The 26,524-nt window shown below is 51.6% G+C and overlaps 2 protein-coding genes and 1 long non-coding RNA gene across 6 annotated transcripts; 1 reads left to right on the top strand and 2 right to left on the bottom strand.

The window, feature by feature from the left end:
• The first annotated feature begins 1,345 nt into the window (after positions 1 to 1,345).
• On the top strand, positions 1,346 to 21,840 carry LOC117673484 (beta-1,3-galactosyltransferase 4-like). Of its 2 annotated transcripts, none has more exons than XM_060690112.2 (2): positions 1,346 to 1,728; positions 19,657 to 21,840. In XM_060690112.2, exons 1-2 carry the CDS (start codon positions 1,681 to 1,683, stop codon positions 20,764 to 20,766), a joined length of 1,158 nt encoding a protein of 385 aa, XP_060546095.2. In that variant the 5' UTR covers positions 1,346 to 1,680; the 3' UTR covers positions 20,767 to 21,840. The 2 variants fall into 2 exon arrangements, with proteins under 2 accessions (XP_060546095.2, XP_060546101.2); XM_060690118.2 differs by lacking the exon at positions 1,346 to 1,728 and adding an exon at positions 19,354 to 19,496.
• Positions 4,632 to 19,298, bottom strand: LOC117673481 (uncharacterized). 2 transcript variants are annotated; one of them, XR_009622198.2, is made up of 2 exons: positions 18,048 to 19,298; positions 4,632 to 4,997 (listed from the first exon to the last, which is right to left on the bottom strand). It is a non-coding gene; the product is annotated as an uncharacterized LOC117673481 (long non-coding RNA). The 2 variants fall into 2 exon arrangements; XR_004593494.3 differs by lacking the exon at positions 18,048 to 19,298 and adding an exon at positions 17,032 to 18,041.
• WDR46 (WD repeat domain 46) lies at positions 21,394 to 26,524 on the bottom strand. 2 transcript variants are annotated; one of them, XM_034430890.3, is made up of 16 exons: positions 26,324 to 26,524; positions 25,992 to 26,126; positions 25,820 to 25,900; positions 25,608 to 25,720; positions 24,502 to 24,589; positions 24,338 to 24,399; positions 24,144 to 24,248; positions 23,733 to 23,883; positions 23,219 to 23,354; positions 23,037 to 23,136; positions 22,800 to 22,953; positions 22,561 to 22,708; positions 22,368 to 22,462; positions 22,129 to 22,224; positions 21,918 to 22,031; positions 21,394 to 21,679 (listed from the first exon to the last, which is right to left on the bottom strand). In XM_034430890.3, exons 1-16 carry the CDS (start codon positions 26,507 to 26,509, stop codon positions 21,572 to 21,574), a joined length of 1,872 nt encoding a protein of 623 aa, XP_034286781.2. In that variant the 5' UTR covers positions 26,510 to 26,524; the 3' UTR covers positions 21,394 to 21,571. The 2 variants fall into 2 exon arrangements, with proteins under 2 accessions (XP_034286781.2, XP_034286782.2); XM_034430891.3 differs by lacking the exon at positions 25,992 to 26,126.

The raw sequence follows: 26,524 nt of genomic DNA on the forward strand, positions 1-26,524 counted from the left end.
TCACCAGTGTTCGGTCAGATCCGGAACGGCTGGCCCTCCAACTGCTCTCCAGGCATCTTTTCCGGCGCTTCAGCTCTCTCAGCTCGGAGAACCAAGGAGCCAATTGAGATCGGTGCCGAGTCAGAGGCCGCAAAGGCATGATGCGGTCCAAAGCCCCAGTGGCTGCCCTATGCCAGGCAGCCACTAGTTCTTCAGTCGAGTTGTGGGCCAGAGCCTCAGGAAGTGGCCCAAGTTCTGTCCGGAACCTCTCCGGGTCCATCAGGCACCTGGAACGGAACCATCTAACTGGTTCTGTCTCCCTGCGGTGAGGGGTAGTGGTTCGAATATCCAGTCGAAGGAGTGAATGATCAGACCGTGACAAGGGCTTTATAACTAAATCCCCTATTTCTAGCTCATTCTGCCACTGACCAGAGACAAAAAATTTAAAATTTTAAATTTAAATTTAAATTTAAAAATTTAAAACATAAGCCTCCTCCCTTCTTTTTACCAGATGTTTCTGCAATTCTGTCTGATCGTTGTATCTGAAATCCTGGAATATGCAGGTTGCTATCATCAATTGTCTTATTTAGCCGGGTTTCAGAGAAGCAGAGTTGTAAAAATCAAAATTGCATCTATTTAAAAGAAGTAATTCATCCATCTTATTAGTAAGCGTAAATTAGTCAGAAAGAGTAAGGGGAAAGGGGTTTTTATCCCACTTTTTCTTAGTCTATTCCAAATTACCGCTCACTTACCCCTTTTTCGCCTTCGGCGTCTCTTCCTTTTTGAAGTTATGGTAAATATACAATTATCAAACAACAAAAAGGGCCTTAAGGAAACTCTGTGGTTATCACAAAATATTGCAAGAATAGTGATTTTTTTAAAAAAATTGCATGAGGGGAGTCATTGGGGAACTAAAGCATTGGTAGAAACATATTTGAAATCCTATGCTGCCCTTGGAATTTATGGGTATGCTATTGTGGAAGGATTTGACTGTGATAGAGGAACCCACGTCACTGGAAGAGCGTTACAAATAATAATGGACTCTTTGGGGATTAGGTGGGAAGACTATACACCCTGGCACCCTTTAAAGTTCTGGAAAGCAAATGAAGAAGCCAAGCGTGAACTTTCTGCAGAAATAAACGGCGGAAAGCTTCACTTCCTGCTTCTAGCCAGACTTCTTAGCTCCCCTTTCTGGGAAAACCCAGCCCAGCTCAGGCGTCCCTTCCTTCCCTCCCTCCCTCCCATGCCTTTTGCAGAAGTTCCAGTGTGTCAGCCATTTCTCTCCCCCTCCAAGGAAACTGATACCCCACTGGTGCCTGGGTTGCGGGGGGGGGGGGGGAGAGAAGGCCAGCCTTGGGCAGGCAGTGGGTGGCCTTCCAGATGCCAGCATAGGGCAGGTCCTGCCTGGAGGAGGCCCTCGCAGCCACTGAGGCCTCTGTGGGAAGGGCCTCTGGATCCAGACCCCGCAAAAAGCCCTCAGTCTGGTGAGAAGCAGGAAGTGAAGCTTTATGCTGTTTATTTCTGCAGAAAGAGAAAGTTCACACTTGGGACTGAGGCCCAAATGAAGGGCCCAGAGTAGAAGACGCCTCAGCAGCCCGAAAGGGAGCTTCTGGGGGGTGGATCTGCCTCTTGAGCTCCATTTCAGTTGGCACAGTGCTGGGCGAAGCCTCCAGCGGCCCGAACGGAAGTGCAGAGTGGCAGATGCAGCTGAGAGGCTGGAGAGGAGGCAGCTTGCTAGATCTTCGCATGGTAAGGGACCAGGTGTGGCAGGTTGGGTGGGTGGGGGGAAGCAATTGTGAGAAGCATGAGGTATGTCAGTGGGCCGGGGAGGCCTTGGATGGTCTTAGGCAGGTGTCCTGTCCCATCACTAGGCCCTCCCATGGCCTTCCCCACCCCGAAATACCTCTTGTGCACTTACCAAGCCTTTCATTCGATTATGGCCAAAAGGAGGGAGTGATCACATCCATGGGACGAGATTCCCTCCCCCAAATCCTCGAGTTATGAATGGAATGGGCAGGCTCCATTACAGTCATAACTCGAGGACCACCTGTATAATTCAAGTTCATATTTGCATTGTGAACTGGTGTATTTTTCCCCTCCCCAGAGTTAGTTTGGTCTATCAGTAAAGGCAGCAGGCTAGAAAATGGGAGCCTTGATTCGACCAGAATCGTTGCAGCGAGACAGTCAGGGATTAGCGGGCTCTGATGAGCTCTGCGGAATCCCGGGCTGACGAACCGCTGCAGAGGGGCTTTGGACCGGATCTGTCCTGTAGGGACAGGGAAAAAAGAGAGGTACCTCGGAAGACCAAGAGGAACAGGCAAGTTTCTCGGAGGTCAGAGGAAATTCTCTCTGACTCTGCAGCGGGGGGGGGGGTGTTGGCTGTTACAACCGCCAGTAAACTGGGGCAACTGGACCAAGCACTGTGCAGGAGTGGAGAATTGAGCGGAATATTGATGCCGGGTGCGTGATATTTAACTCATAGGCAAAAAGAAAAAAAGAGGATTTTTAAAACAATTGTAAATGTCCTGGTGTGATAACAGCGGCTAATAGGCATGGGAAAGGATGGAAAAAGAAGATTAAGATGGAAATTATAAAATGATAAAACCCGATCTGAAAAAAAATTTTTTTTGGGGATTTAAGTAATTGGAAAACTTTAAAAAAAAATCAGAAGAATTAAGAATCCGAAAAGACCCTTTTTTAATTTGGGAACTTTAAAAGGAAGAAGGATAAAGAAGGAAGAAAAACTTGTAACAGAAAGGACCAGTTAATGAGTTTAAATTGAAACTAAATTGGAATGTAACGTTGAATTTGGACTATGCAAATCTGGACTGAATTTTAAACCAATTTAAAATTTGGAGCATATAAGGTGAAAAAGAAGAAAAAAAATTAAATAAGTAAAAATTGTTTACAAATGGATACTTTTCCAGCTTGTTGATTGTAATAGTGGATTGCAGAGAGCCATCTTCAGGAGAAAAAAAATTATTGCAACACTGAATCTTTGTTTTGGAAAGAAAAAAAAAATTGGACCTTGAAAGGGATAACAGCATGTGAGAATTTTTAAGGAGGCTTTGTTTGTTCACAAGTGCCTTGGCTTTGGGGAAAAAAAAGGATTACAACGTAACTTCAATTGGAATAATATTAACCTAGAAAGAACAAAATGGTGCAGGAATTTAAGGAAATGATGAAAACGATGTGCTTATCATTGAAAATGGACATAAGGGAAATGACCACAATCTTGCATGGAAAATTGAAACTTGATGACCAAAAAATGGACTTAGGATACATTCAAGCTGACAAAGAAACAACTAATGAGAAGCAAGAAAAAGAGACTGACGATAAAGAAGAAGACAAAGACAAGGAGATTGATTATGGAGAATGAAATGATTATGTGGGTAGCAATAATAAAAAGGAGAATTTCAAAAATTACATTGGGATTAACAATGGAAGAAATAGAAAAAGGGGAAACAAAGAAAGAAAAGAGGGAGGAATAGAAAGAATATAAAAAAATGATTACACTTGTATGAGTGGAAAGATAAGAAAAAAGGAAAAGAGTTCAGGACTTTAAAATACAAAAGAAAAGAAGGGGAAAGAAAAATAAAATAAAATACAAAGATAGAAAGGGAGAGAGAAATGGAAGAGGAATATGGGGTAAATGAAATGAATCTTAGAGAAAAGATGAAATTGTATTTTTAATGAAATGATTTTAAACTATATGGATGTATGAATGTAATAATTGGAATATTTTTAATTAATGAGGGGATTGTAATAATGAATATTTTCAATTGCATATTTGGAACTTTAACTAAATAAGAAAGTTGAAATGATATTGGATTATGAATGAATTAGATATTATTATTATTATTTATTGAATTTATATACCGCCCTACTCCCGAAGGACTCAGGGCGGTGAACAGCCAAAAGATAAAATACATATAATACAAATGTTATAAAATACAATTAAATAATTTGGCCCAGAAAATAAAATTTAAAAACCCCAATTTTATAAGACAAATTTAAAATTTAAAAATTTAAAAACAATTTAAAAAAGAGGTTAGGCCAGGCCGGCCTGCTGGAATAGGAGTGTTTTAAGGGCATGGCGGAAAGCGCGCAGATATAATTAACTGGTTTTTATAAAAATGTTGAAATGTACTATTTGGAACAGTTGATAAAGAAAAAATTATTTGAGACTGGAATGAGAGATTCTAAGAAAATAATTAGGAATTGTATTATGTTGTATGAATTTAAATTTAGGGGTACTGGAGTAAGATTGATATTTAATTGATTTTTTATTGAATATGTTTCATTAATTAGTGAAATTATGATAAATGGATTACTTTTAAAATAAGAAATAAGAATATAAATAATTGATGAAATAATATAATGGTAATAATGAATTATTTAATTCAATATGAAGACATGACAAAATGTAGGGATAAACATTTCAAAGACTTGAAAATAAGACCCAGAAATAAGAAGTTTAAATACATGAAATTGCAGTAGTCAGAACATTTGGGTTAAGATATATACTTTTTATTTATTTATTTATTTATTTATTTATTTATTTATTTATTTATTTATTTATTTAATGTATTTATATGCTGCCTGTCAGGTATGCTTCCTTCAAAATCCAGGAAAGAATGACCCAAACTCCATTATTTATAGAGATTAGTACTTTTACTGAAAATGAGGCGATCGCAACCCAGGTAAAGCTGGAACTAAGCAAAAAGCGCGAATTTGCATCTAGAAAGCATCTCCCCCTCTTGTCCATCGTCCATCATCCAGTCCAAAGGTCTCCCAAAGGTCAGGTGGAATCACGTCTGGCAACGTCATCCATCAGGAATGTAATGACAGTTGGTCTGACGGCCCCTTTGGAGAATCGGTTTCGTTTCTTGGAAAGACTCCTCCTGCGCCCTTCCCCCCCTTTGCCCCCCTAACTGTTTCCCACCCGTTTCTTATGGCAGCTGAAGCAGTAAAAGCGGAGGCTGACCTTCGGCCCCTCTGCAGAAAAGACGTTAGTCCTAGAATAGAAAAGAAGGGAAAAGGGAAAACAAAATATATACAGGAATTAAGGTTTATCTGGGTATTTGGTATAGAATTGGTGTACTTTCTTTGGGGCCTGGACATCCCGTTTATTCACCCATTCAGCTTGAGACAAAGGAAAATGTTTCCAGGCCACCAGATATTGCACTTTACCATGGTGTTTCCTAGAGTCTAAAATTTCCTTAACTTCAAAATGTTGCTCCCCTTCTATGAGTATGGGAACTGGAGGGGAGCTTCGTTTCGGTCTTAGCGGAGATGAGTGTTCAGGTTTCAACAAGCTAACATGAAATACAGGGTGTATTCGTCTCAACGTTTTTGGCAACTCTAATTCAACTGTTACTGGATTAATCAATCTAAGCACACGAAATGGACCCACATACTTGGGACCAAGCTTTTTTGACTTTTGGGAAGTCTGTAAGTACTTAGTGGAGAGGTAGACCTTATCACCCACTTTATACACATGTGCTGGGGGCCTTTTCTTATCGGCCTGGGTCTTATGGGCTCGGTGTTCTTCATCTAAAGCTTTTCAAGTTACTGCCCAAATGCTCCTTAATTGTTCAATCCAGTCCATCAAGGATGGGTTCTGGGGATCATCTTGTGGTAGCTCGGGGATCGGCATGAAATCTTGGCCCGATGCTACCTTAAACGGAGTGAACCCGGTGCTACTGTGTATGGAATTATTATATGCCACTTCTGCAAATGGCAATAAGTCCACCCAATTGTCTTGCTGGTAATTTATGTAACATCTCAGGTATTGTTCTAAAACCCCATTGGTCATTTCACAAGCCCCATTTGTTTGGGGGAGGTGACTGGAACTTAGTCCCTGGGCGGAGCCTATCAACTTCAAAAACTCCTTCCAGAAGTTGGAAGTAAACTGTACACCCCTGTCAGAGATTATTCTTTTTGGAGCTCCATGTAGTCGGTAAATCTGACGAATAAACAATTTTGCAAGGGTTTTTGCTGAAGGGATCTTTGAACAAGGGATGAAATGCACTTGTTTGGAAAACAAATCCGTCACCACCCAAATGACAGTGCACCCTTCACTCTCTGGTAGGTCCACAATAAAATCCATGGATATTTCCTTCCACGGGGCATTCGGTCTAGCCACACTCTGGAGTAATCCAGGTGGCTTCCCTGGAGGTCTTTTAGCCGAGGCGCACACTGGACAGCTAGCCACATATGCCTCTATGTCCTTCTTGAGTGCAGGCCACCAAAACTGTCTCTTAACAAGATGTAGAGTTTTAACAAAGGCAAAGTGTCCCGCTGCCTTGGCGTCATGGGCATACTGCAGTACTGTTGCTCTTAAACTGGCAGGGACATACAATTTTGCCCCAATCCAAGCTAGTCCATCACGGAGTATACATTCATTCGAGTGGTTGTTAAACCACTCGTCAGTTTCCAAGGCTTCTCGTAATTTTTGAATTAAATCTCCCGAGAGTTCTGGCTCGGCTTTTGCCTGTGCTCTGGTAGTAACTGGTGCTGTCAATTGTGTCGAAAGGATAATAGGCTGAACCATCTCCTTCTTGATGCTGTTGTACTGAGGTAATCTGGAAAGTGCGTCTGCCATGAAGTTCTTTCCACCAGGAAGGTAGCGTAGAGTGAAATTGAAACGATTGAAATGTTGGGCCCAACGAGCTTGCTTTGGAGACAGTTTACGTGGTGTTTTTAACACCTCCAAATTTTTGTGATCAGTCCAACCCTTGAAAGGGTGCTTCGCTCCTTCTAAAAATTGTCTCCATGTTAACAGCGCCCATCTCACTGCGAAAGCCTCCTTCTCCCATATGGCCCATCTCCTTTCCGTTTCTGATAGTTTACGGGACGTGTAGGCACAAGGTTGTAGTTCCCCTTCTGCATTTCTTTGCAAGAGTATTGCTCCCACAGCTATGTCGCTCGCGTCAGCCTGTACTACAAAAGGCTGTTCCATGTCTGGGTGTTTGAGTACTGGTTCAGCCGCAAACAGCCGTTTCAACTTTTCGAATGCGGCTTGACACTCCATAGTCCATTCAAGTGGTTTCGAGGGTCTTGGTTTTACTTCACCTTTTGTTTTCAGAAGATCTGTAATTGGCAGCGCGATTTTTGCAAACGAGGGGATAAACTGTCTATAAAAGTTAGTAAACCCCAAGAAACTCTGTAGTTGTTTGCGGGTGCGTGGCGCGGCCCATTCCAATACTGCTCGAACCTTCTCAGGATCCATCTCTATTCCCTCATGCGATATGCGATATCCAAGATAGTCGATTTTATCTTGGTGGAATTCACATTTAGAAAGTTTGGCATATAGTTCAGCAGCCCTGAGTTTTTTCAGGACAGTTCGCACCAATTTCACATGGTCGGCCATGTTCTCAGAGTAGATAAGAATGTCATCCAAGTAGACCAGCACCCCCTTATACAGGTGCTCATGCAATACTTCGTTGATCAATTGCATGAATACAGCAGGGGCTCCCTGTAAGCCAAAAGGGAGCACTCTGAACTGGAAACATCCCAGTGGGCAATTAAATGCTGTTTTCCATTCATCCCCCTCTTTAATTCTCACTCGGTAGTATGCCTCTCTTAAATCGAGTTTGGTGAAGATTTTTCCCTTCCCTAAGTGGGTTAACATGTCCTTCATGAGTGGGAAGGGGTAAACATTTTCCACGCAAATGGCGTTGATATTTCTATAATCGACCACCAAGCGGAAGGAGCCATCTTTCTTTTCACGGAACATCACTGGCGCCGCCACCTTAGGCTTGGCTCGTTCAATGAATCCCCGTTCAAGATTTTTGTCAATAAAATTTCGCAATTCCCCTAATTCTCGAGGGGTCATGGGGTAGATTTTTGGTTTGGGAAACTTCACCCCGGGGAGTATTTCAATGGTGCAGTCAGTAGCCCGGTGGGGAGACAGCGCGTCTGAGGCCTTTCGCTAAAAACTTCACAGAGATCCCAATACTCCTTTGGAATCTTCTCCTGCCCCTCAATATGGTCTATTGCTACTTCCGCTCTTTCCGGTTTTATATCGTCCTTCAGGGGTGGGCTTTCCTTCTCTGGAATCGGTTTTGCAGTGCGGATGCACAGGACCCCCGTCTTCCAATTTACCCGTGGGTTCCATTTACGAAGCCAGGGCAGTCCAAGTATGAGGGGTCTCTCCATGCCAGGGGCCACAATAAATCTGAGATTCTCTACATGATCTCCCAACTGCAATTCAAGGGGTTCGGTCATAAAACTGGCTGGGCCCCCTCCTGCAATCGATCCGTCTAACTGACAGAACGCAATGGGTCTTTTTAATGTTTTTAGTCTCAGTCCCATTTCCTCCACCACCTTGGGGCTAATTATGTACCTGGTGCATCCCGAGTCTAACAGGGCTAGCATTTGGGCACAGGTCCCTGTGGATGGCACCCTTACTTCTACGGGGATGAGCAGGGGGTCTTCCATGCGACTCACCCAATCATCGGTGTCGGAATTGGAGTCCGTCTCGCTGTCATCGCCATTGGTCGGAGTTCCCAGCTCACCCTGGTTTTGGGGAACGAACTCAACGACTTCTCCTTTCAGGGCAGTGCTGCGGGTCTTGGCTGGTATTTTGTCACCCTTCTTGGCCCCGGAGCCGGCAGCTTTTGGCACTGGTTTGGAGAAGCATTCGGCAGCCCGGTGTCCTTCCTTTCCACACTTGAAGCAGGTGAAGGGCTTTGATTTGGGTTTAAATTCTGCTCTCCCCCCAGCCATCTTTGGTGCTCCCTTATGGTGGCAGGAAGATGACTGGTCCCCTGTACGCCCTCCTCGAAGTCGGCTTCGGGCCAATTCGATCTCCACATCCTCAGCCACTATGTACCCACTCTGCAAGTCTTCGGGGACCCCCATACTTCTACAGTCTCGGTATATCTCTTCATTCAGTCCATCCTTGAAGCTCTCCAACAGAGCCATTTCTGACCACCCTGTCATATAGGGTGCCAGCTCACAAAACTCTTGGATATACTCTGCCACAGGCCTCCGGCCCTGCTAGATGCCCTTCATCCTGAGTCTCGCCTTTCGTTCAGCTAAGTGGTCTTCAAAACGCCTCCTAAGGGCCCCCATGAACTGGTGGTAATTTCTCAGTAAGGGGGAATTATTATTTATTTATTTATTTATTATTATTCAAATTTCTATACCGCCCTTCTCCTTTCGGACTCAGGGCGGTGAACAGCCAAAATAAAACATTTATACATAAAGTACAATTAAAAATAAATTTAAAATAATTAAATTTGGCCCATAGTTTAAAATTTGTCAATTTAAAATCCATATCAAAATTTAAAATCAACCATAAAATCATAAAATCAAGAGAGACCGGCTAACTGAAAGAGATGAGTTTTTAGGGCCCGACGAAAAGTCCGGAGGTCGGAGATCACTCGTATATCTGGGAGTAGATTGTTCCAAAGGGTAGGTGCTGCCCCCATCTGGTCTCCGTCACTCTCTTCATCTGACATAATTTGGATTACAGTTCCCCTTGGTTTTTGTCGGGGATGACTGGAGTGAGTTCCAGCTTATTGTCAGGTATGCTTCCTTCAAAATCCAGGAAAGAATGACCCAAACTCCATTATTTATAGATTAGTACTTTTACTGAAAATGAAGCAATCGCAACCCAGGTAAAACTGGAACTAAGCAAAACGCGCGAAATTGCATCTAGAAAACATCTCCCCCCCCCTTGTCCATCGTCCATCATCCAATCCAAAGGTCTCCCAAAGGTCAGGTGGAATCATGTCTGGCAACGTCATCCATCAGGAATGTAATGACAGTTGGTCTGACGGCCCCTTTGGAGAATCGGTTTCGTTTCTTGGAAAGACTCCTCCTGCGCCCTTCCCCCCCTTCGCCCCCCTAACTGTTTCCCGCCCGTTTCTTATGGCAGCTGAAGCAGTAAAAGCAGAGGCTGACACTGCCATTCTCCCAAAGGACTCAGGGCAGCGAACACAAATTAAGAAACAAGTACAATAAAATCATAATTTAATCCAAATAATTAATTAGTAGTAAATAATAAAGCCCAGAATCAGTCTCAGCCTATTTGTTTGAAAAGCCAAGTCTTCAAGTCCCGACGGAAGGAGCGGAGATCAGGACCCGTCCGGAGCTCGGTAGGTAATTCATTCCAGAGGGTGGGAGCACCCACAGAGAACGCCCTACCCCTGGGCACTGCAAGGTGACATTGGCTCGCCATCAGAACCCTGAGGAGAGAGGCCCTATGTGAGCGAACAGGACGGTGAGAGGCAGGCAGGAGAAGGTCCTGCAAATATCCCGGACCTAAGTCATGAAGGGCCTTATAGGTGAGGACTAGCACCTTGAAGCGGACCTGGAGAACCACTGGTAACCAGTGCAGCTCACGCAGGAGGGGTGTTATAAGGGAGTAACGAGGGGCTCCCATAACAACCTGTGCAGCTGCATTCTGGATCAGCTGGAGTCTCCGGGTGCATCTCATGGGCAGGCCCATGTCGAGGGAATTGCAGTAATCCAAGCGGGAAGTAACCAGGGCATGAGTGACTGTGCGAAGGTCATCTCGGTCCAGGAAAGGGCGCAACTGGCGCACCAGGCGAACCTGTGCAAAGGCCCCCCTGGTCACGGCCGTTAGATGGTCTTCTAGGGATAGCTGAGCATCCAGGAGGACACCCAAGTTGCGAGTCCTATCAACGGACTTTTCCCCATCTATCAAAAGTGATGGAGCCTCTGAAACCCGAGATGCCGGCATCCACAGCCACTCAGTCTTGGAGGGATTGAGTTTGAGTCTGTTTCTGCCCATCCAGGCTCGTACCTCCTCCAGGCAACGGGACATCACGGAAAGGGCATCTCTGGGGTGGTCTGGGATGGAGATGTATAATTTGGTATCATCAGCATATTGATGATATCTCACCCCAAAGCCACGAATGATCTCACCCAGTGGCTTCATATAGATGTTAAAGAGCAAGGGGGAGAGAACCGACCCCTGAGGCACCCCACAATTAAGGGGCCTCGGGGTGGATCTCTGCCCTCCCGCCCATACAAACTGAAAGCGACCCGAGAGGTAGGAGGAAAACCACCGTAAGACAGTGCCTCCCACCCCTAACCCCACAAGTCGCTGCAGTAGGATACCATGGTCGATGGTATCAAAAGCCGCTGAGAGGTCAAGTAGGACCAGGATGGAGGAACAACCCCCATCCCGAGCCCGCCAGAGATCATTCACCAGAGCGACCAATGCCGTTTCCGTGCTGTGACCGTGTCGGAAGCCTGATTGGTACAGGTCAAGGTATTCTGTTTCCTCCAGGAATTGTGGGAGCTGTTGAGCCACTACAGTCTCAACAACCTTCGCGATGAAGTGAAGGTTGGAGACGGGACGATAGTTATTAAGTGAGTCTGGATCCAGGGAAGGCTTCTTGAGGAGAGGTCGAACCACCGCCTCCTTAAGAGAGGCAGGGAAGGGACTTCCTGTCTGGCTTCCAGCGCCGCCAGACAGTCCTCCGTGACCGCCGCCCCGTTGCCTGTAAAAGAGCCGCCTTTACACCAGAAAGGCGGCTCGAAAAACTCCATTTCCTGACTGAAATGTGAGTCAGAGCAGGCGAGGGCAGGTAGGGCCCTCTGCGAAGTCCCCAGAGGCTTTTTTTGACTCTTGGGGACGAGCAGGTTGAGGCTCCCTATTTCCGCTCGCCGTCGCTCCGGGCATCGGGAGAACTCTGCTTTTTTGCAGAGCTAGGCGCTGGAACCGGATTAACCAACGAATTTAACAGATGGATTTATTAAAAAAGATGAGACTTGGACTTGGGACCCTAAATTGCAAGTATCCTTAATGAATTTACAAGCATTTCAAAGTGAAAGAGAAAAAAACTTTAAAATGGCGACCGCTGAGGCTTGGGAAGTAGAAGAAAGCCGAAAGTGAGAGTCCTTCCATAACAGATACAAAGTAGCGGAATATATAGTGCTGGCTACAATTTGGAAGAAAATTAGTTATTTTAAGTTCCTTTCTTCTTGGAGATTTGTACTTGATCTTGTTTGGGGGGAAAACAGAGTTTGCTGGCAGGATGGCGTTAAAACTTATAAAGCCTGATAGACAAGCAGGGGGGGTGCTCCCCCACCCACAACTGTTTGAACAAGCTTTGAGCCTACAGACTTTGCAGAATGGTTTTAATCTAAAAGAATTTCTTCAGGAGGAAATGGCAAAATATCATGAGACTGTGAACCAGAAATTTGAGAAGTAAAGTCTAAAGAGGAAGCTGGTCACGAGACTTATAATGCAGAAGATATAAAGCAAGGAATTGAAAGAGAAGTTGTAATGATGCAATACAGGCTGACAGAATTTGTGATCAGAATCAGAGGTTTACAGGAAAATAACAGTGATGACCTAAGAAAAATATCTGCTCAAGTTCTGGCTGGGATCTTAAAGGTTCATCCTGAGGAGGTATCCTGTAAAATTGATAAGGCCTATAGAGTAAATTCTTGGATTGCAAAGCAAAGGCAACTGCCTAGAGATGTGGTGATTTATTTTATAGATAAAGAAATAAGAAATGATATTGTGCAAAAATCCTTTAATTCTACTTTATAACTGTATGGGAGAAAAATTTGGATATATAAAGAATTGCCGCCTAAGATGTTAAGAGATAGAAAGAAATTTGGACTTTTGGTGACTGAGCTAAAAAAACAAAATATTTTATTCAGGTGGGATGTCCCAGTGGGTATAATATTGAGATTTCAAGGAGTAAGATATCAGTTAAATACCGTTGAAAAAGCGGAAGAATTTTACTACAAGGTCCTTAAAAAGCAAAATCAACAAGAGATAGAAACTCAAGAAAAGCAGAAGGAGATGGCAGTAATGAAGAAACAACAAGTCACAGAGGTCTCCATAGATGAGCCGCTTTTGGATTGTCTCTCAGAGGTCTCAGCTGGACTATTTAATATAAGAGAGACGGTTCCGGATTCTAATGTAATGATTTATCAAGCCACAAACCAGCATGGAAGTCAACCAGTTGATATACAATTTACAGAATCAGAAAGATTTAAGCCACAAAAGCAAAACCAAAAAGATCAAGTTATAGATCAGCATGAAAACCAAATAGTCGATACGCAATCTACAGAAAGGAATTCAGGATGGAGATCCAACCCACAAAAAGTCAAGAAAAGAAGTAGGAGGTCTCACAAAAACAAAAACTTTTAAACTAAACAACAGTGTAATGCCAGTTATTTATGAGAGGACTGAATATATGAAAAGATAATGGGCAAAGTATTGGTTTACTTTATCCTGAGGAGAGTGACAGATCTCTGCAGTACTGAACTTTTGGGATGTGAAAAGGGCCTTAAATCGAATGGATTGGAAATATCTTTTTCGTTTTTGGGATTTCTTGATAAATATATTACGTTTATGCTGAGTTACATGGCAAGAGATTTACTGGATTGGGGCACGCAGAAGATCTGGTTGTTACCCTATTATGGTGGTTGGAATTAATAATCTGGATAAAAGACACCTCTATAGACATTATATGGAATATAAATATAAAGTCACTCGGGTGGTTGTTGTGTTTTTTTTTTGCAATATGAAGATATTGGTTATGGATGGGGGCAGATGGTAATTGAAGATTGAAGATATTGAAAATACTGTTGGAATTAGGATGCGATGTTACCCTAACATGGGCGATGGAGTTTATCATCTAGTTGAAAGACATTACAGAAGATATTATATGGATTATAAGCTTAAAGTTTTTTTTTTTAGAATTTTATTTACATAAGGGAATATTTTTCTAGTTGAGTGGGCAGAAGAATAAAGATATTAATATGGTAGTTTTGTAGGAAAGTGGGTGGAGATAGGTTAGGTTATTGATTGTTTAGTTTAAAGAAAAGGGATATTATGTTTAGATGTGAATATATGTAAAAGATTTGAGCTAAGAGATATAATGATGGGGGGGAAGGAAATGAGTAGCTGAACTGAATAAATGTTAAATTAGGATTTACTATATAGTCTTATAGTGGAAGGTTGTTTTGAAATGTTATATTAATATATACAAAAGATTTGACTTAAGAGATATACGTATGGGGGGTAGTAAAAGGGTAGATTATGAGCGGAAATCGCTAAATTGGGAGATAAAATAATATTATTATGTTAAATTAGGAGTTATTAGATAATGTTATAATAGAATGTCACTTTGAAATGTACAGCATAGTATAGTATAAGGGGGATATGATAATTTTATTAGAAAGAAAGGGTCAGCATATGGAGATGGAGTAAGTGGATGGTAAAGTATGATATAATCTGTTATGAATTTGGGTTTTATTATGAAGAAGTCACAGGGGAAGGGGAGGGTGAGGGGGGGTTAGGGAGGAGGGAGGGAAAAAAAGGGGGAGGAAATCTGTATTTGAAAAACTTTTTCAATAAAAAAAAATAAAAAAAATAAAAAAAATAAAAGAGAGGCAGGGAAGTTCCCCTCTCTCAACAAAGCGTTGACAATTGCCTGGATCCAGTCTCTAGTCAGCTCTCTGGCAGCCGAAACCAACCAGGAGGGACAAGGGTTCAATAAGCAAGTGGAGGAACTAAGTTTGCCCACAATCCTGTCCACTTCCTTGACAGAAACAGGATCAAACTCAATCCAGATATTATTCTCAAGACCCACCCTAGTCTCCCGATTGGATTCTGCCCAGTCAGAGTCCAATCCGATCCGGATCTGAGCGATTTTATCATGCAGAAACTGTACAAAATCCTCAGCTCTGCCCTGCAAAGGGTCTTCCCTCGCTCCCTGATTGAAGAGGGAGCGGGTCACACGAAACAGGGCCGCTGGGCGGTTTTCTGCAGATGCAATGAGGGCGGCGAAGTAGTGACGTTTCGCCGCTTCCATCGCCACTAGATAAGACCTAATATGGGTTCTTAACTGTGTTCGGTCAGATTCAGATCGGGAGGACCTCCAACTCTCCTCTAAGCGTCTTTTCCGACGTTTCATTTCCCGGAGCTCCATGGAAAACCAAGGAGCAATCCGGGATCTGCGTCGGGTTAGAGGCCGCAAAGGTGCGATTCTGTCCAAGGCGTCGGTAGCCACCCATTCCCAGGGTGCCACCAGAGCCTCAGCCGAATCGCAGGATTGAGAGGTGGGGAATGTCTCAAGCTCCTTCAAGAACCTTTCTGGGTCCATCAGGCACCTGGGGCGGAACCATTTTATGGGTCCCGTCTCCCGGCGGCAGGGGTTGGCAGACTGAAAGTCCAGTCTAAGGAGGGAATGGTCAGTCCATGACAGGGGAGTGATGGAAAGTTCCCCCTTACCACGACCATTTATCCACTGCCCAGAGAGAAAAACCAGGTCGAGTGTGTGTCCTCCCCTATGAGTTGGGCCCTGAATTACCTGAGTCAGGTGCATGGCTGCCATGGAAGCCATGAACTCCCGGACTGTCTCAGATGACTCACCGATCGAAGGCAGATTAAAATCTCCCACAACCAAAAGGCTGGGGAGCTCAAGTGCCACCTCAGACAAGACATCAAGCAGTGCGGGCAGGGCTGTGGCAACGTAGCTGGGAGAGAGGTATGTGACCAACAAGCCCGACTGAACTCCAGGGTCCCACTTCAATAGAAGAGACTCACACCCGCCTATCTGAGGGACAGTGACCTCCCTAGGACTCAGACTTTCTCTAACAACCACCGCCACCCCCCCCGCCGCTTCCCTGGTGTCGCGGCTGGTGCAGGACACGAAAGCCTGAGGGGCATAAATCAGAGAGAGGGATTCCCCCCACTTGCCCCAACCAGGTCTCCGTGATACAGGCCAGGTCCGCACCCTCCTCATCAATAAGATCTCGTATGAGGAGAGCCTTATTCATCACGGACCTGGCATTCACATATATCAGACGGAAACCAGGGTCCTTCGCTCTCACATCCCCAGGAAATTAACTAATTTAATTACTTAATTGGTTTCTATTAATATGTTGAATTGTATTATTGGGAATAGTTGATAAAAGAATCATTGGTGATTAGAAGAGGAGAATTTAAGGAAATAATTGGGGATTGTACTATGTTATGTGAATCTAAACTTAGGGGTTCAAATTTTAAGGAGGGAAAAGAAAAACTGAACTACAATAGGATGAGAAGTCAAGATGAAGGGTAATATTGGTTTTTTTAAAATTAAAGAGAATAAATGCTATGAGAAAAATTGAACATATAAAATTGTGTTAAAGATGAACAAAAGTTTATACAAATTTAAGACCGGGCCAATATTCTGTTCAGAAAAGATGTGATCTATGTTTGTTTGTGTATTTAAAAAATAAAAAAAAACTTTACAAAAAAAAAAATAGAAACTTGGAGCCTTGCGAGTTCTAGTCCCTTCTTAGGCATGAAAGCCGGCTGGGTGACTTTGGGGGAATCACCAGGAGACACGAGTTCTAGGTCTGCCTTAGGCATGAAAGCTGACTCGGGGACTTTGGGACAGTCTCTCTCTCTCTCTCTCTCTCAGCCCAAGCAACCTCACAGGGTTGTTGTGGGAAAATAAGAGGAGAAAGGAATACTACTGTAGGTATGTTCACTGCCTTGAGTTATTCATTAAAAAATGCAGGATAAAGATAAGTAAATCAATACAGATTGGTTCCATTTTGAACCCAAAACAGGATCTATGGATGGACAAGACCCGGGTGTGCCCTCAGCTGCCCGGGTGCCAGTCAAGCACTGGTTTTAACTGGTCAGTCCTTCAGGGCTGCCTTTCCACTTCATCCCCCCACCACTACCCTCAAAGCCCCTGGGGGAGAGCAGCTGTGGGGAGCACCCACTTCCAGGTGAGTGGGGGGACCTGAGGCCGGGGCTCTTTCCCCAGGGCGGCTCTGGACATCCAGAGGGGCCTCCCCCATATTAGCCCCATCATCCGCCTTAGGGGTCTCCGGGGTTTCTGTGTGAATTAGATGCCTTTTATGCTGGGGACGTTTTAACTTCTGTATCATTTTAGTGCCCTAAACTGCCAGGCATCCATTGCCCCCTCCTGTGGACACTTTTCTGCTGGACAAGAGAGGCTGGCCGGCCACAAGTCCTGCAGCCACTGAGGGCTGTTTGCGGAGTCTGGATCCAGAGGTCCCTCCCCCAAAGAGGCCTTTGCTATTTACCATCCGAATCAGTCTTTCCACCTGGATATTTGCCTTTGTCCTTCTGGGTACAAGGTTCCATTTAGCGTTACTTTGTGAAACTTTCTTAATTCTGACATCCTGTTGCACATCTGCGGTTTGCCACTTTTCATAGACAGCCACAAAAAGCACAGGCAGTCTGGAGAGAAATTTGATCCGTTCTCAATTTTGGCGCCTTCCTTCTGTACACTCTGATCACATCCTGCCTTGTTGTGCTGAAAGGTGATGTGAGTCCTTTTCTTATGAAGGGGGGATTCCCCTCCCAGAGACATTACGGCCTTTGCTGCTGCTGCTGCTGCTCTCTGGAGGGCTTAAAGGGGGGCTTTCCCCATTTGGAGGATTCCCCTGTTTTCCATTCTTAAGCTGTCAGAACCTTCCCTGACCAAAGTCCAGCCGGTCAGCCTGGGAAAAGCAAAGGGGCTGATTGTTGCCAACTGTGGAAAAGGGGCCCTTTCCCTCTCTGCCCCTCCCTCGACAGAGCCAGGCTCCGCCCTCCCTGCCTCCCTGGGTGTCACCTGTGCAGGTAGATTTTGGGTAGCAACGGTGCCATGAAACACGGATCCTGTCCTCTCCTCTCCTGCAGAAACCCCAAAGGTATTTCTGTGCCCTGAAAGACCCCCAGCTGGGTGGGAGGGGGGGGGAAAGGGGGACTCCTGGCTTCCCTCCAGCCCATGTCAGGAATACCTGCCCCCTCCTCCTCTCCCTACCCACACCTCCAATGGCGAGTGGGCTCGCTCTGGGCATCGGGTGGCCCGCAGGTGCCACAAGGGCATCGCCAGGGAGAAACGGGAGTTGCCACTAAAGGAAAATATTTGTAGCTCAGGGTTGAAATGAGGGGCGCTTTCTGAGCTGGGTTGCTTCCTTCCTTCCAGAGGTTTCATGAGGTCCTTTGATTGGGCTGTTCACTGTGAGCTTGTTTGTCAGTTCCTTGGTTGGGGTGCTGTTTACTTCTTGACTGTTGGCCTGATGTTAATCTTGGGAGTTACAATTCTGCTCACCTGGGTGCCGACTGCTGCTGGTGGGAGGTGCTGACGTCTTTCACGCCCTTTTTCCACAGCATGTAGATGTTGTTTGGGTCTCTGTGTCTATTGTTGGACGTGTTTATCCCAAGCATGTTTCAACTCAGTTACTGATGAAACATGATCTTCGTTCATTTTGGGGAGGGACCCCTCCTGCTCCAGGCCAAGCTGGATCTCTCCTAAATGCCCCCAGCCCTGGGGGGGGAGGGAGGGAGCAGGCGGCCTCTGCTGCAGCCAGCAACGAGGGCTCGGCACAGGAAGGGGGGCACTTTAGAAGGAGAGGCGGAGGCAGCCATCGGAGGCTGTTTTAGAGGCCTCTCTGCTGGAACAGGCAGTCCCCCTCAAGGAGAAATACCCACAAGCCCCTGCTGCAACTTGAAGAGGGTGGTTACCCAGAAGGAATCAAAGATGCCCCTGCTTTGGGCATGCCCAGGGCCCCGACAGGCAGCCGCCCGTCCACAGGAGGCAGGAAGGCGAATGGTTGACCAGCCGTGATCTCCAGAGGACCTGAGCAGCCATCTGGCTGGGCCTGCAGAGCTACTGCTGGCGTCTTGCTGGACCCGTTCCCAGCACCCACACCCTGCAACCCAGCAACCGGTGCCCCAGGTTACCAGATGCTTGGGAACAACGGGGTGCACCGACCCAGGTCTGCCCTCCAAGAGGTCCCTGGGACGTGCCCAACTGCCAGCCACAAAGGCCCCGCTGGGCTTGTGGGTTTAGAGCAGGTGCCGGAGGAAGCCCCGAGAGCCAGGCTCCAGGGCAGGCTGGCACCATCTCAGAGCTGAAGGCTAAGAGCAAATGGCGGGAGAGAGCTTAATGGTGCTGCTGGAGGAATTGGCTCTGAGCAGCTGGCATAAGGGGGGGAGGGCTGAATTTCACCTGAGGGGGCCGAGCTGGGTGGGAAGGCCCCACTTGGGCTAGCCAAGGCCCAGGCACGGATGCCCAGCTGGTCTGGGTGAGGAGGGAAGGGGGACAGAGGTCCCTGGTTCTGCCTCCTGGGCCGGGCCTGATCTCCAGGCTTCCTTCCCCCTGGATCAGATCCCCCGAGAGGCTCCCAGGAGAGAAATCCCCCTTTCCCCCCTTGCAAGACCGGCCTTTCCGCCTCTTGGCCAAGAGCTTCGGCTGGGCCCAAGGCCGCGGCTGCACTTGCCCCCCCCCCAAGACCGCCCTCCCCCCCTCAGCTGAGGACCGGCCTCCCTCCCCCGTCCGCCCAGGGGAAGGAGGCGCCTGCTGGGACCGAAACAGGGCCCGGTCCTTTCATTCCTCCGCGGGAGGGGTCTCGGCCGGGGGAGGGCCGGGGGAGGGCGGCTGCCGGGGGCGCGCAGCGGCGAGAGCGAGGCCGGCAACCTCACGAGCAGCTCCGCAGCGGCCGCTCAGCCACCAGCAGCTGGACGCGAATTAGCGAGCGCCGCCTCGTCCCCCACAAAGGTCGGTTGGCGGAGGGACGGAGGGACGGAGGGAGGGAAGGCGAAAGGAAGCCGCCGCACCGTTAGCCCAGCCGCCCTCGCCGGCCGTCCGTCCCCTGCGGAGCGCGCGCGCGCGTGGGGCCGCCTTGTGGCTTCGCTGACGCTCTTTCTCTCTCTTGCAGGCCCACCGGCCGGCGCCGCCCATGACCGTCGCGGCGCTGCTCCCGAAGCGCTGCCCGCGCCGCTCGGCCCGGCTGCTGTGGGGGCTGCTGGGCTGCCTGGCCGCGCTGTCGGCGCTCGTCTTCCTGGCGGGCGGCGGCCACGAGGAGCTGCTGTCGCGCTCGCTGCCTCTCCTGCTGCGGGCCGGGGGCGCGAGGGAGCCCCGCTCGGCCGCTGCCCGCCCGCCGCTGCCCGCCGCCGCCTTCTTCCCGCTGGCCCCGCCGGCCTGCGCGCCGCCCGCCGCCGCCCCGGGGCTGCTGGTGCTGGTGGCCAGCGCTCCGGGGCACTCGGCGCGGCGGGCGGCGGTGCGGCGCAGCTGGGGCGGGGCGCGGGCGGCGGCCGGCCTGGCGGTGCGCACCGTCTTCGCGCTGGGGCTGCCCGGGGAGGCGGCGCTGCAGGAGGCGCTGGAGCGCGAGGCGGCCGAGCACGGGGACCTGCTGCAGGGACGCTTCGCCGACACCTACGCCAACCTGACGCTGAAGACCCTGGCGCTGCTGGGCTGGGCCGCCGCCCGCTGCCCCGCCGCCCGCTTCCTCCTCAAGGCCGACGACGACGTCTTCCTCAACCTGCCGGCCCTGGCCGGCCACCTGCAGGCGCTCGACGGCCCCGACGCCGTCTACCTGGGCCGCATCCACTGGCACGTGCCGCCCACCCGCGACCCCCGCAGCCGCCACTACGTGCCTGCCTCGCTCTACCCACCGCCCGCCTACCCGCCCTACTGCAGCGGCCCTGCCTACGTGCTCTCCGGCCCGGCTGCCGCCGCCGTCCTGGCCGCCGCCCCCCACCTGCCGCTGCTGCCCGTGGAGGACGTCTTCGTGGGGCTGTGCGCTCGCCATGCCGGCATCACCCCGCGGCACCTGGCCCACATGGCCGGCGGCACCCACTACCCACCCGACGCCTGCTGCTTCCGGGAGGTGCTCTTCAGTGTGCACGGTGTGACACCTGGGCAGATGCTGGCCATGTGGGCCAAGGGCGAGAGGCCGTGTTCCACCTGGCAGCGCCTACTGGGCCTGGCCCGCTGCAAGGCACTAACCTGGCTGGTGGCTGCGGAGGAGGAGCAGGAGGGCCCGTAAACCCTGGCCAGCCGGTCATGGACTTGCAGGAGAGCGGCTGGGAAGTTCACCCGGCAGACCGACTCCCCTCTCCGGACTTTGGGGCGCTGCGGCCTTTCAGCGGAGGAAGGCCAAAAGTGCGTGGCCACTGCACCCGGTCAGTCTTTTGGGCTGCACATTTGAGGCTGAGCGGGCTGCCATCCCTTCTCTGCTAACTGACTCAAAGTGGACTTTTCAGGCAAGCAGGGAGAAGCTGCCCCACAGAACGGCGGGGTCTGAAGGGACTTGGACAGCATGTGGGGCTGGTCACTGATGGGTGGGAGAATCTGGGATAACCGGGCGATTGTGAAGGCAGTAACTTTGGTCTCTTAGTGGGGAGTTCAGGGCTCTGTGGGGCACAGGAGCAGGCTTGCCAGGTGCTCCTATGCCTGGGCTGTGGGGCAGGGCGGCTGCAGCCCTTGGGGGAGGGAGGCTCTCTGTGGCAGGAGTGTCCAATGCCTGGGAATATTTTTTGGGGGGGTGCTTCTTTGGCCCCCTCTTCCCAAGGATGCTTTATGCCCCCTTGTGAGTCCCCCTTCTTTGCCAACTGTCGAGTGGGAAGCGGGGGGCAGCCCCCACCTTCAGCAGGCCAGAAAGATGACACACATCTATAAATGACAAGTGTGTATTTATGCAAAGGTTCAGATAAATCCCAGAGGAGTTCCAGGGAAGGTCCGTGGGACCAGCTGTCCAGCGCAGGGCCGGTATCCAGAGCCCGTGCCCCTTAAGGGGAGCCATCCAGAGCCACTCTCCTGCACACGGCGGGGATGCCAGCCTTCTTTGCCTGCTATTTCTGGAAGCGATCCAGCGCTGACCTCTGGGCTGGAGAGACTTTGGCCTTGGAGGTCGCTGGCTGAGTCTCTGCCTTGGCAGCCAAGCTCTTCCGGAGCAGAGCCTGCCAGGAGGAAGGTGGGTAGGTGGGTGGGTGGGCCTGAAGAGGAACTGGCAGAAACCCCCCTCCCCACAAGAGCCAGGACCCAACCAGATTAATGTGCCGATGGCTGCTCCTGAATCAAATGCTCTGATGGTGTATTAAAAGTAAGCATTTGGCAACCACATTGTGGCTCAGCAGAAGAGTGTGGGGTGTGGGGGGAAGGCTGGGATCTAGGAGGCGGCAACCTCCGGAGACTCACCCGCTGTTCCTCGGCAGCCACTTTCTTCCTTCGCTTCAGCCTGCTGCCTGCCGAGTCCCTGCCCTTCAGCTTCCTCCGAGGAGAGAAGGGCTCCTTGGCCTCCGGGTCGTAGCCCTGTGAGGAGGTGCAGGGGGCATGGAGTCAGCGTCCTCAGACCCAGAGCCCCTCACAGCCTCCTCCTCCTCCTCCTCCCATCGGTGCCCAAACGTACCAGCCTCTCTGCCCGCTCCTGGCGCTGCTGCTCCAAGGAAATGGGGTCCACCCGGCCCAGCTCTGTGGGGTCCAGGGTGATCAGTTCCGATGGGATCTGGGGAGAAGAACGCGCTGTGAGGAAAACCAGTGGGGCTCCTCCCTCAGAGCCCCCTCTTTGATCCATGGAGGCGGCTCGATGTCCGGGAAGAGGAGCCCAGCTTTGCAGGGGGGGGGCAGGGGGGGGACCTGAGGGCTCACCTTCTCCAGGAAAGCTTTAACCTCCCACTCCTGCCTCTGCTTCCGGCTGCGGAAGGGGTTGTTCTCCAGGGCGTCAAAGTTTGGCTCCCCGGCACCTGCAAGGCAACCGGGCTGAGGGAAGTCTTCTCCCGAAACAGGGTGGCCCATCCCCCCTCAGACACACACCCCCCAGATGGCCACTGCCACCCCTTACCTGGGACCAGAAGGCTGGCAAAGCCCTGCTCGTGCCCCACGCCCAGCACATCCTCAAAGGGGCAGAAGCGAAGGCCGTGGGAGGGGCCGGGCAGCCCGTGGCACAGGTAGGGCTTCCGAGCCGGGCAGACGGAAACATCCTTGTATACCTGGGGGAGAGGGAGCAGCTCACGAGGGCATGAATCAATGGGGAGGGGGTGGGGTGTGTGAGGGCCAGGCTCAGCCCGCAACATCACTCACCTGCACCACCTCCTGGCAGGCGGCACCCAAGAGCCCCCGCTGGCTGAAATCCAGCAGCCCAGCCCCAGAGGGCAGCAGCAGAGAGTGGAGGCGCCGATACGCCCGGAGGTCATAGATGTGGAGCTTGTGGTCCAGCCCTGAGGTGGCCATGTAGCTGCGGGAGAAGGGAAGGAAGACCTGTTCTGCATTGGGCATGCCCCCCCCATGCGCCCCCCCCCCGGCTGCCTGCTTGCTCACCTCCCGGAGGGGTCGACCGCCACGGCCCTGACGGCCCCCTGGTGACACAGCATCCGGGCCAGTGGGGCCTTGGCGCTGGGGCTCCAGAGCGTGACCGTCCCTGCAGCAGAGAGAAGGGGAGGTGGTGGGCGGGGGTACTCTGGACGAGGGCAGAGATGCCCACCTGCCTCCACCCCACTCACCATTGCTGTGCCCAAGGTGGACGATGGCGTTGGAGGGGTTCTGGGCCATCACCGCCAGCCGGCCTGCCTTGGTGCAGATGGTGGACACCTCCTTCCCCACTGAGATGTCCAGGTACTGCAGGAACCCTGACTCGCTCTGGGGGGGGGCGGGGAGGGCGAAGAGAACAGTTCTGGGGGGTGTGTGTGTGGAGAAAAGTGCCCCCACCTGTGCCAGGCTTTGAAACCTCACGGCTCATTAGCCCAGCTGACCTTGGGTGATGGCTTTAGCAAAGGGTCAGTCTAGATGAGCATGAGGTTCCCTCCAACCCTGAGAATTGCTGGTGGCATTTTTGGGGGTGGGGCTTTTCTGGTCAGCTCAACCCAAGCTTTGAAATTGGAGAGACCGGAGGTGGGGTGGAGCCTTTTGCTGGGGACCCAGGAGACCTGCTCTGCAGAAGCTCTTCCCCCCCCCCCCAAACAATGCCACTGGGCGCCCCCTTCGGAGAGAAGGCCAAGGCCTGCAGGGCCCGCTCACCGCTGTGGCCAGCAGGAAGTGGTAGGGCAGGAACTCCATCCGCTGGACGCCGTGGAAACGCTTCAGGCAGTTCAGCTCCACGCCTTGCTGGTCGTAGATGTACAGCCACTTGCGCTGGGCCACGGCAAACAGGGTCTCCGTGTGCAGCCACCTGCAACATGCAGGGCGGAAAGTCTGCCCAGCTGCCCACAAAAGCACAGTGGTTCCTTCATGGGGGAGGGGAGGGGAGATGAGTGGCCAGCCAAACCAAGGCCTCCATTGTGGGTTGAAAGACTCACAAAGATGTGAGATTTGGGAGCCGTTGAGCGGAGCCATCGTGGCAGGGATTTCAGCCCCCTGGGGGAACCTCTGTCCTCCCCCTCAGTTCCCTAGGGGCGGCCTAGAGCTGGGCCATGGGGGGGGGAGACTCACGTGAGATCAGTGATGGTCTCCATGACGTTGATCTCGCACATCAGGGCCTTTGTCTGCCAATCCAGGGCAGCCACGTGGCCCCGGCGCCCGCCCAGGAGGAGATGCCTGAAGTGGGAGCAACGCAGGGATGAGGGAGGGAGGGTGCAGGGCACCCCATTCTCGGTGGCCCGAGACCCTTGGCATAAGCCCCTCACCTGCCATTCCGCGTGTAACTCAGCCGGTAGGGGCCAAAACGATCCAGGCGCAGCTCAAAGTGCTGGGGAGGGGGAGGGGAGAGACAGTGTGGTGATGAAATCGCCCCCCTCCCGAAACCAGTAAGCACCAGCCCTCCCCAGTCCGGAGCAACCCCCCCTTCCACCTTGGCACTGGCAGCGAGGTCCACAGCAGCAGCGATATCGGCCTGGGTGACAGTGCAGGTGTCTTCCTCCTCGTCCCCCTCCAGAAACCTGGCCAGGAGGAAGAGAAATGGGGGGGGGGAAGGGAAGGGGAGGGTCAGCGTTGCACCCCAGCCTCCTTTTTCACCCCATAAATAAGTTAGTCAATGAAACAAAAACCCTTTCAAGAAAAGCGGAATTCCATTTTCAAGGCCATTTGAAAAGGCCGGTCAGAAGGAATGGTCCCCCCTCCCCCCCCCGTGGGATCCCAATGCAAACAGACAAGGACCCTCCCCCATTCCCCCTCCCCCGTTCCTTCCCCTTCGGGCTGGCTGGCGCTGCCCCTGTGAAGAGGCCCCCCCTCCCTGCCTGCCAACCCTGCCAATCAGTGTCACAGAAGACAAGAAGACCCAGAAACTGGGATGCCAGGAAGGGCGGAGGGGAGCTTGCCAGATGTTTGGCATGTCAAAGGAGATCCGCAGGGAGAAAGGCTCCTCCTTCCTCCCAAGCAGCCTCAGACAGAATCGGGTCCAGGAAGGAGGGAGGGGAGGGGAGGGGGGGACCCTTTGGGACAGGAGGCCTCCTGGGGTCCCACGGGGGGGGGGAGTGGGGAAGAGAGAGGGAGAGAGGGAGAAGAGGGGAGGGCCACCGGCTTCCTCTCTGCTCTGGCCGGGTGTCCGGCGGACGACCGAGGGCTGCAAAGGGATTGGAGCTGGGCAGGTGGCAGAGAGGCTGCGTCCGAATGGGCGCCCCCCTCAAGCGCTGACAGCCCAGGGAGACCCTCCTCCTCCTCCTCCTCCAACAGGAGATGCCGCTGCTAGGCAAAGGGGCCTCCCTGCAGTCACTGCTTGAGGACGGGGCTGGACTAGAAGGCCTCCACGGTCCCTTCCGGCTCTTCTCTCTCTTAGTCCTCCCTGCCCAGATCCCTCCTTGAAGCGCCCACTTCCGTTCCTCCCCAGACAGGAGGCGCTGAGGGCCGGCGGAACCGCCCGCCACAGTCCTCTGGTCCTCGCTGGGAAGGCAGGCGGCGGCGGGGGGGGGGGTGCTGCGCAAGCGGGGTCAGGAGCGGGGAAGGGTCCGTGAGGCTCACCCGGGTTCCTCCAGCAGCAGCAGCTCCATCCGGGCCGCCTGGCGAGCGGCCGCTCGGGCTTTCTCCTCCTGCGAGGCCAGCCGGTGCTTCAGCCGGTCGCTGGACACCGACTCCTGCGGGGACAGGGCGAGGGCGGCGGCGGGGTCAGGGGCGGGGGTTGGGGGTGTCGGCCCGGGAGGGAGGGAGGGAGGGAGGGGGGTGGTCGGTCTCACCAGCTGCTGCGGGGCTCCTCGCTGGAACTTCCGCGCTCTCTCCGGGGGGCTCCGGGGGGCTCCGGGGAAAGGGTCCTCCTCCTGCAAAGGGGGCGGTTGGGGGGGTGGTCAGCTTCGCCCGCGACCCCCCCTCGCTTCTCCCCCCCTCGCTTCTCCCCCCCCCCTCGCTCACCCCCGAGATCCGCCTCTTGCCCGTCTTGCTCTCCGTCTTCCGCGGCCGCCGGGCCCTCTTGGTCTCCGGAGGGGCCGCCCGATGGCCTTCGGCCCGGCCAGGCTCACCGTCCCAGTAGCGCTGCGGCCGCCGGGCCTGCGGGGAGGGAGGGAGGGAGGGGGTTGCGGGTGGGGAGGGGTCGCTCCATGCCCGGAGGCTCCCGAGAGGAGACCGGGCTGGGGAAGGTGGGCGGTGGGGGGGGGTCGGACTAGATGACCTCCGGGGGTCCCTCCGTCCCTGCAACCTCCCGTCCGCCAGCGCAGGGCCCCGGGGAGAAGGAAGCGGCGCCTCACCTTCTTCCTGGAGGCGGGGGCGGCCTCCCCCCGGGCCCCCTCCACGGCCACGGCCACGGCCGCCTCGCCCCCCGCCATCCTCGCCCGCTGGGTCGCTTTCGCCCGCCGCCCCACGTGGAGCCGCCGCTTCCGGGTCAACCCTCCCGGCTGCCTCCCGGAAGTGACGCCACGGGAGGCGGCCGCCATTCGCCCAGCGGAGCG

The sequence above is a fragment of the Pantherophis guttatus genome, chromosome 2 (genome assembly GCF_059756535.1).
Source record: "Pantherophis guttatus breed Tessera chromosome 2, ASM5975653v1, whole genome shotgun sequence".
Classification (NCBI taxonomy): Eukaryota; Metazoa; Chordata; class Lepidosauria; order Squamata; family Colubridae; genus Pantherophis; species Pantherophis guttatus.

Excerpts from the sequence above, each read along its gene's own strand:
- LOC117673484 (XM_060690112.2), top strand. The coding sequence starts at position 1,681 with ATGCAGCTGAGAGGCTGGAGAGGAGGCAGCTTGCTAGATCTTCGCATG. Across the intron at positions 1,729-19,656 it reads GCTTGCTAGATCTTCGCATG|GCCCACCGGCCGGCGCCGCC; the intron begins GTAAGGGACCAG and ends TCTCTCTTGCAG.
- WDR46 (XM_034430890.3), bottom strand. The coding sequence starts at position 26,509 with ATGGCGGCCGCCTCCCGTGGCGTCACTTCCGGGAGGCAGCCGGGAGGG. Across the intron at positions 24,400-24,501 it reads ACCTCGCTGCCAGTGCCAAG|CACTTTGAGCTGCGCCTGGA; the intron begins GTGGAAGGGGGG and ends CCCCCTCCCCAG. Across the intron at positions 22,954-23,036 it reads GCGGTCGACCCCTCCGGGAG|CTACATGGCCACCTCAGGGC; the intron begins GTGAGCAAGCAG and ends CTTCTCCCGCAG.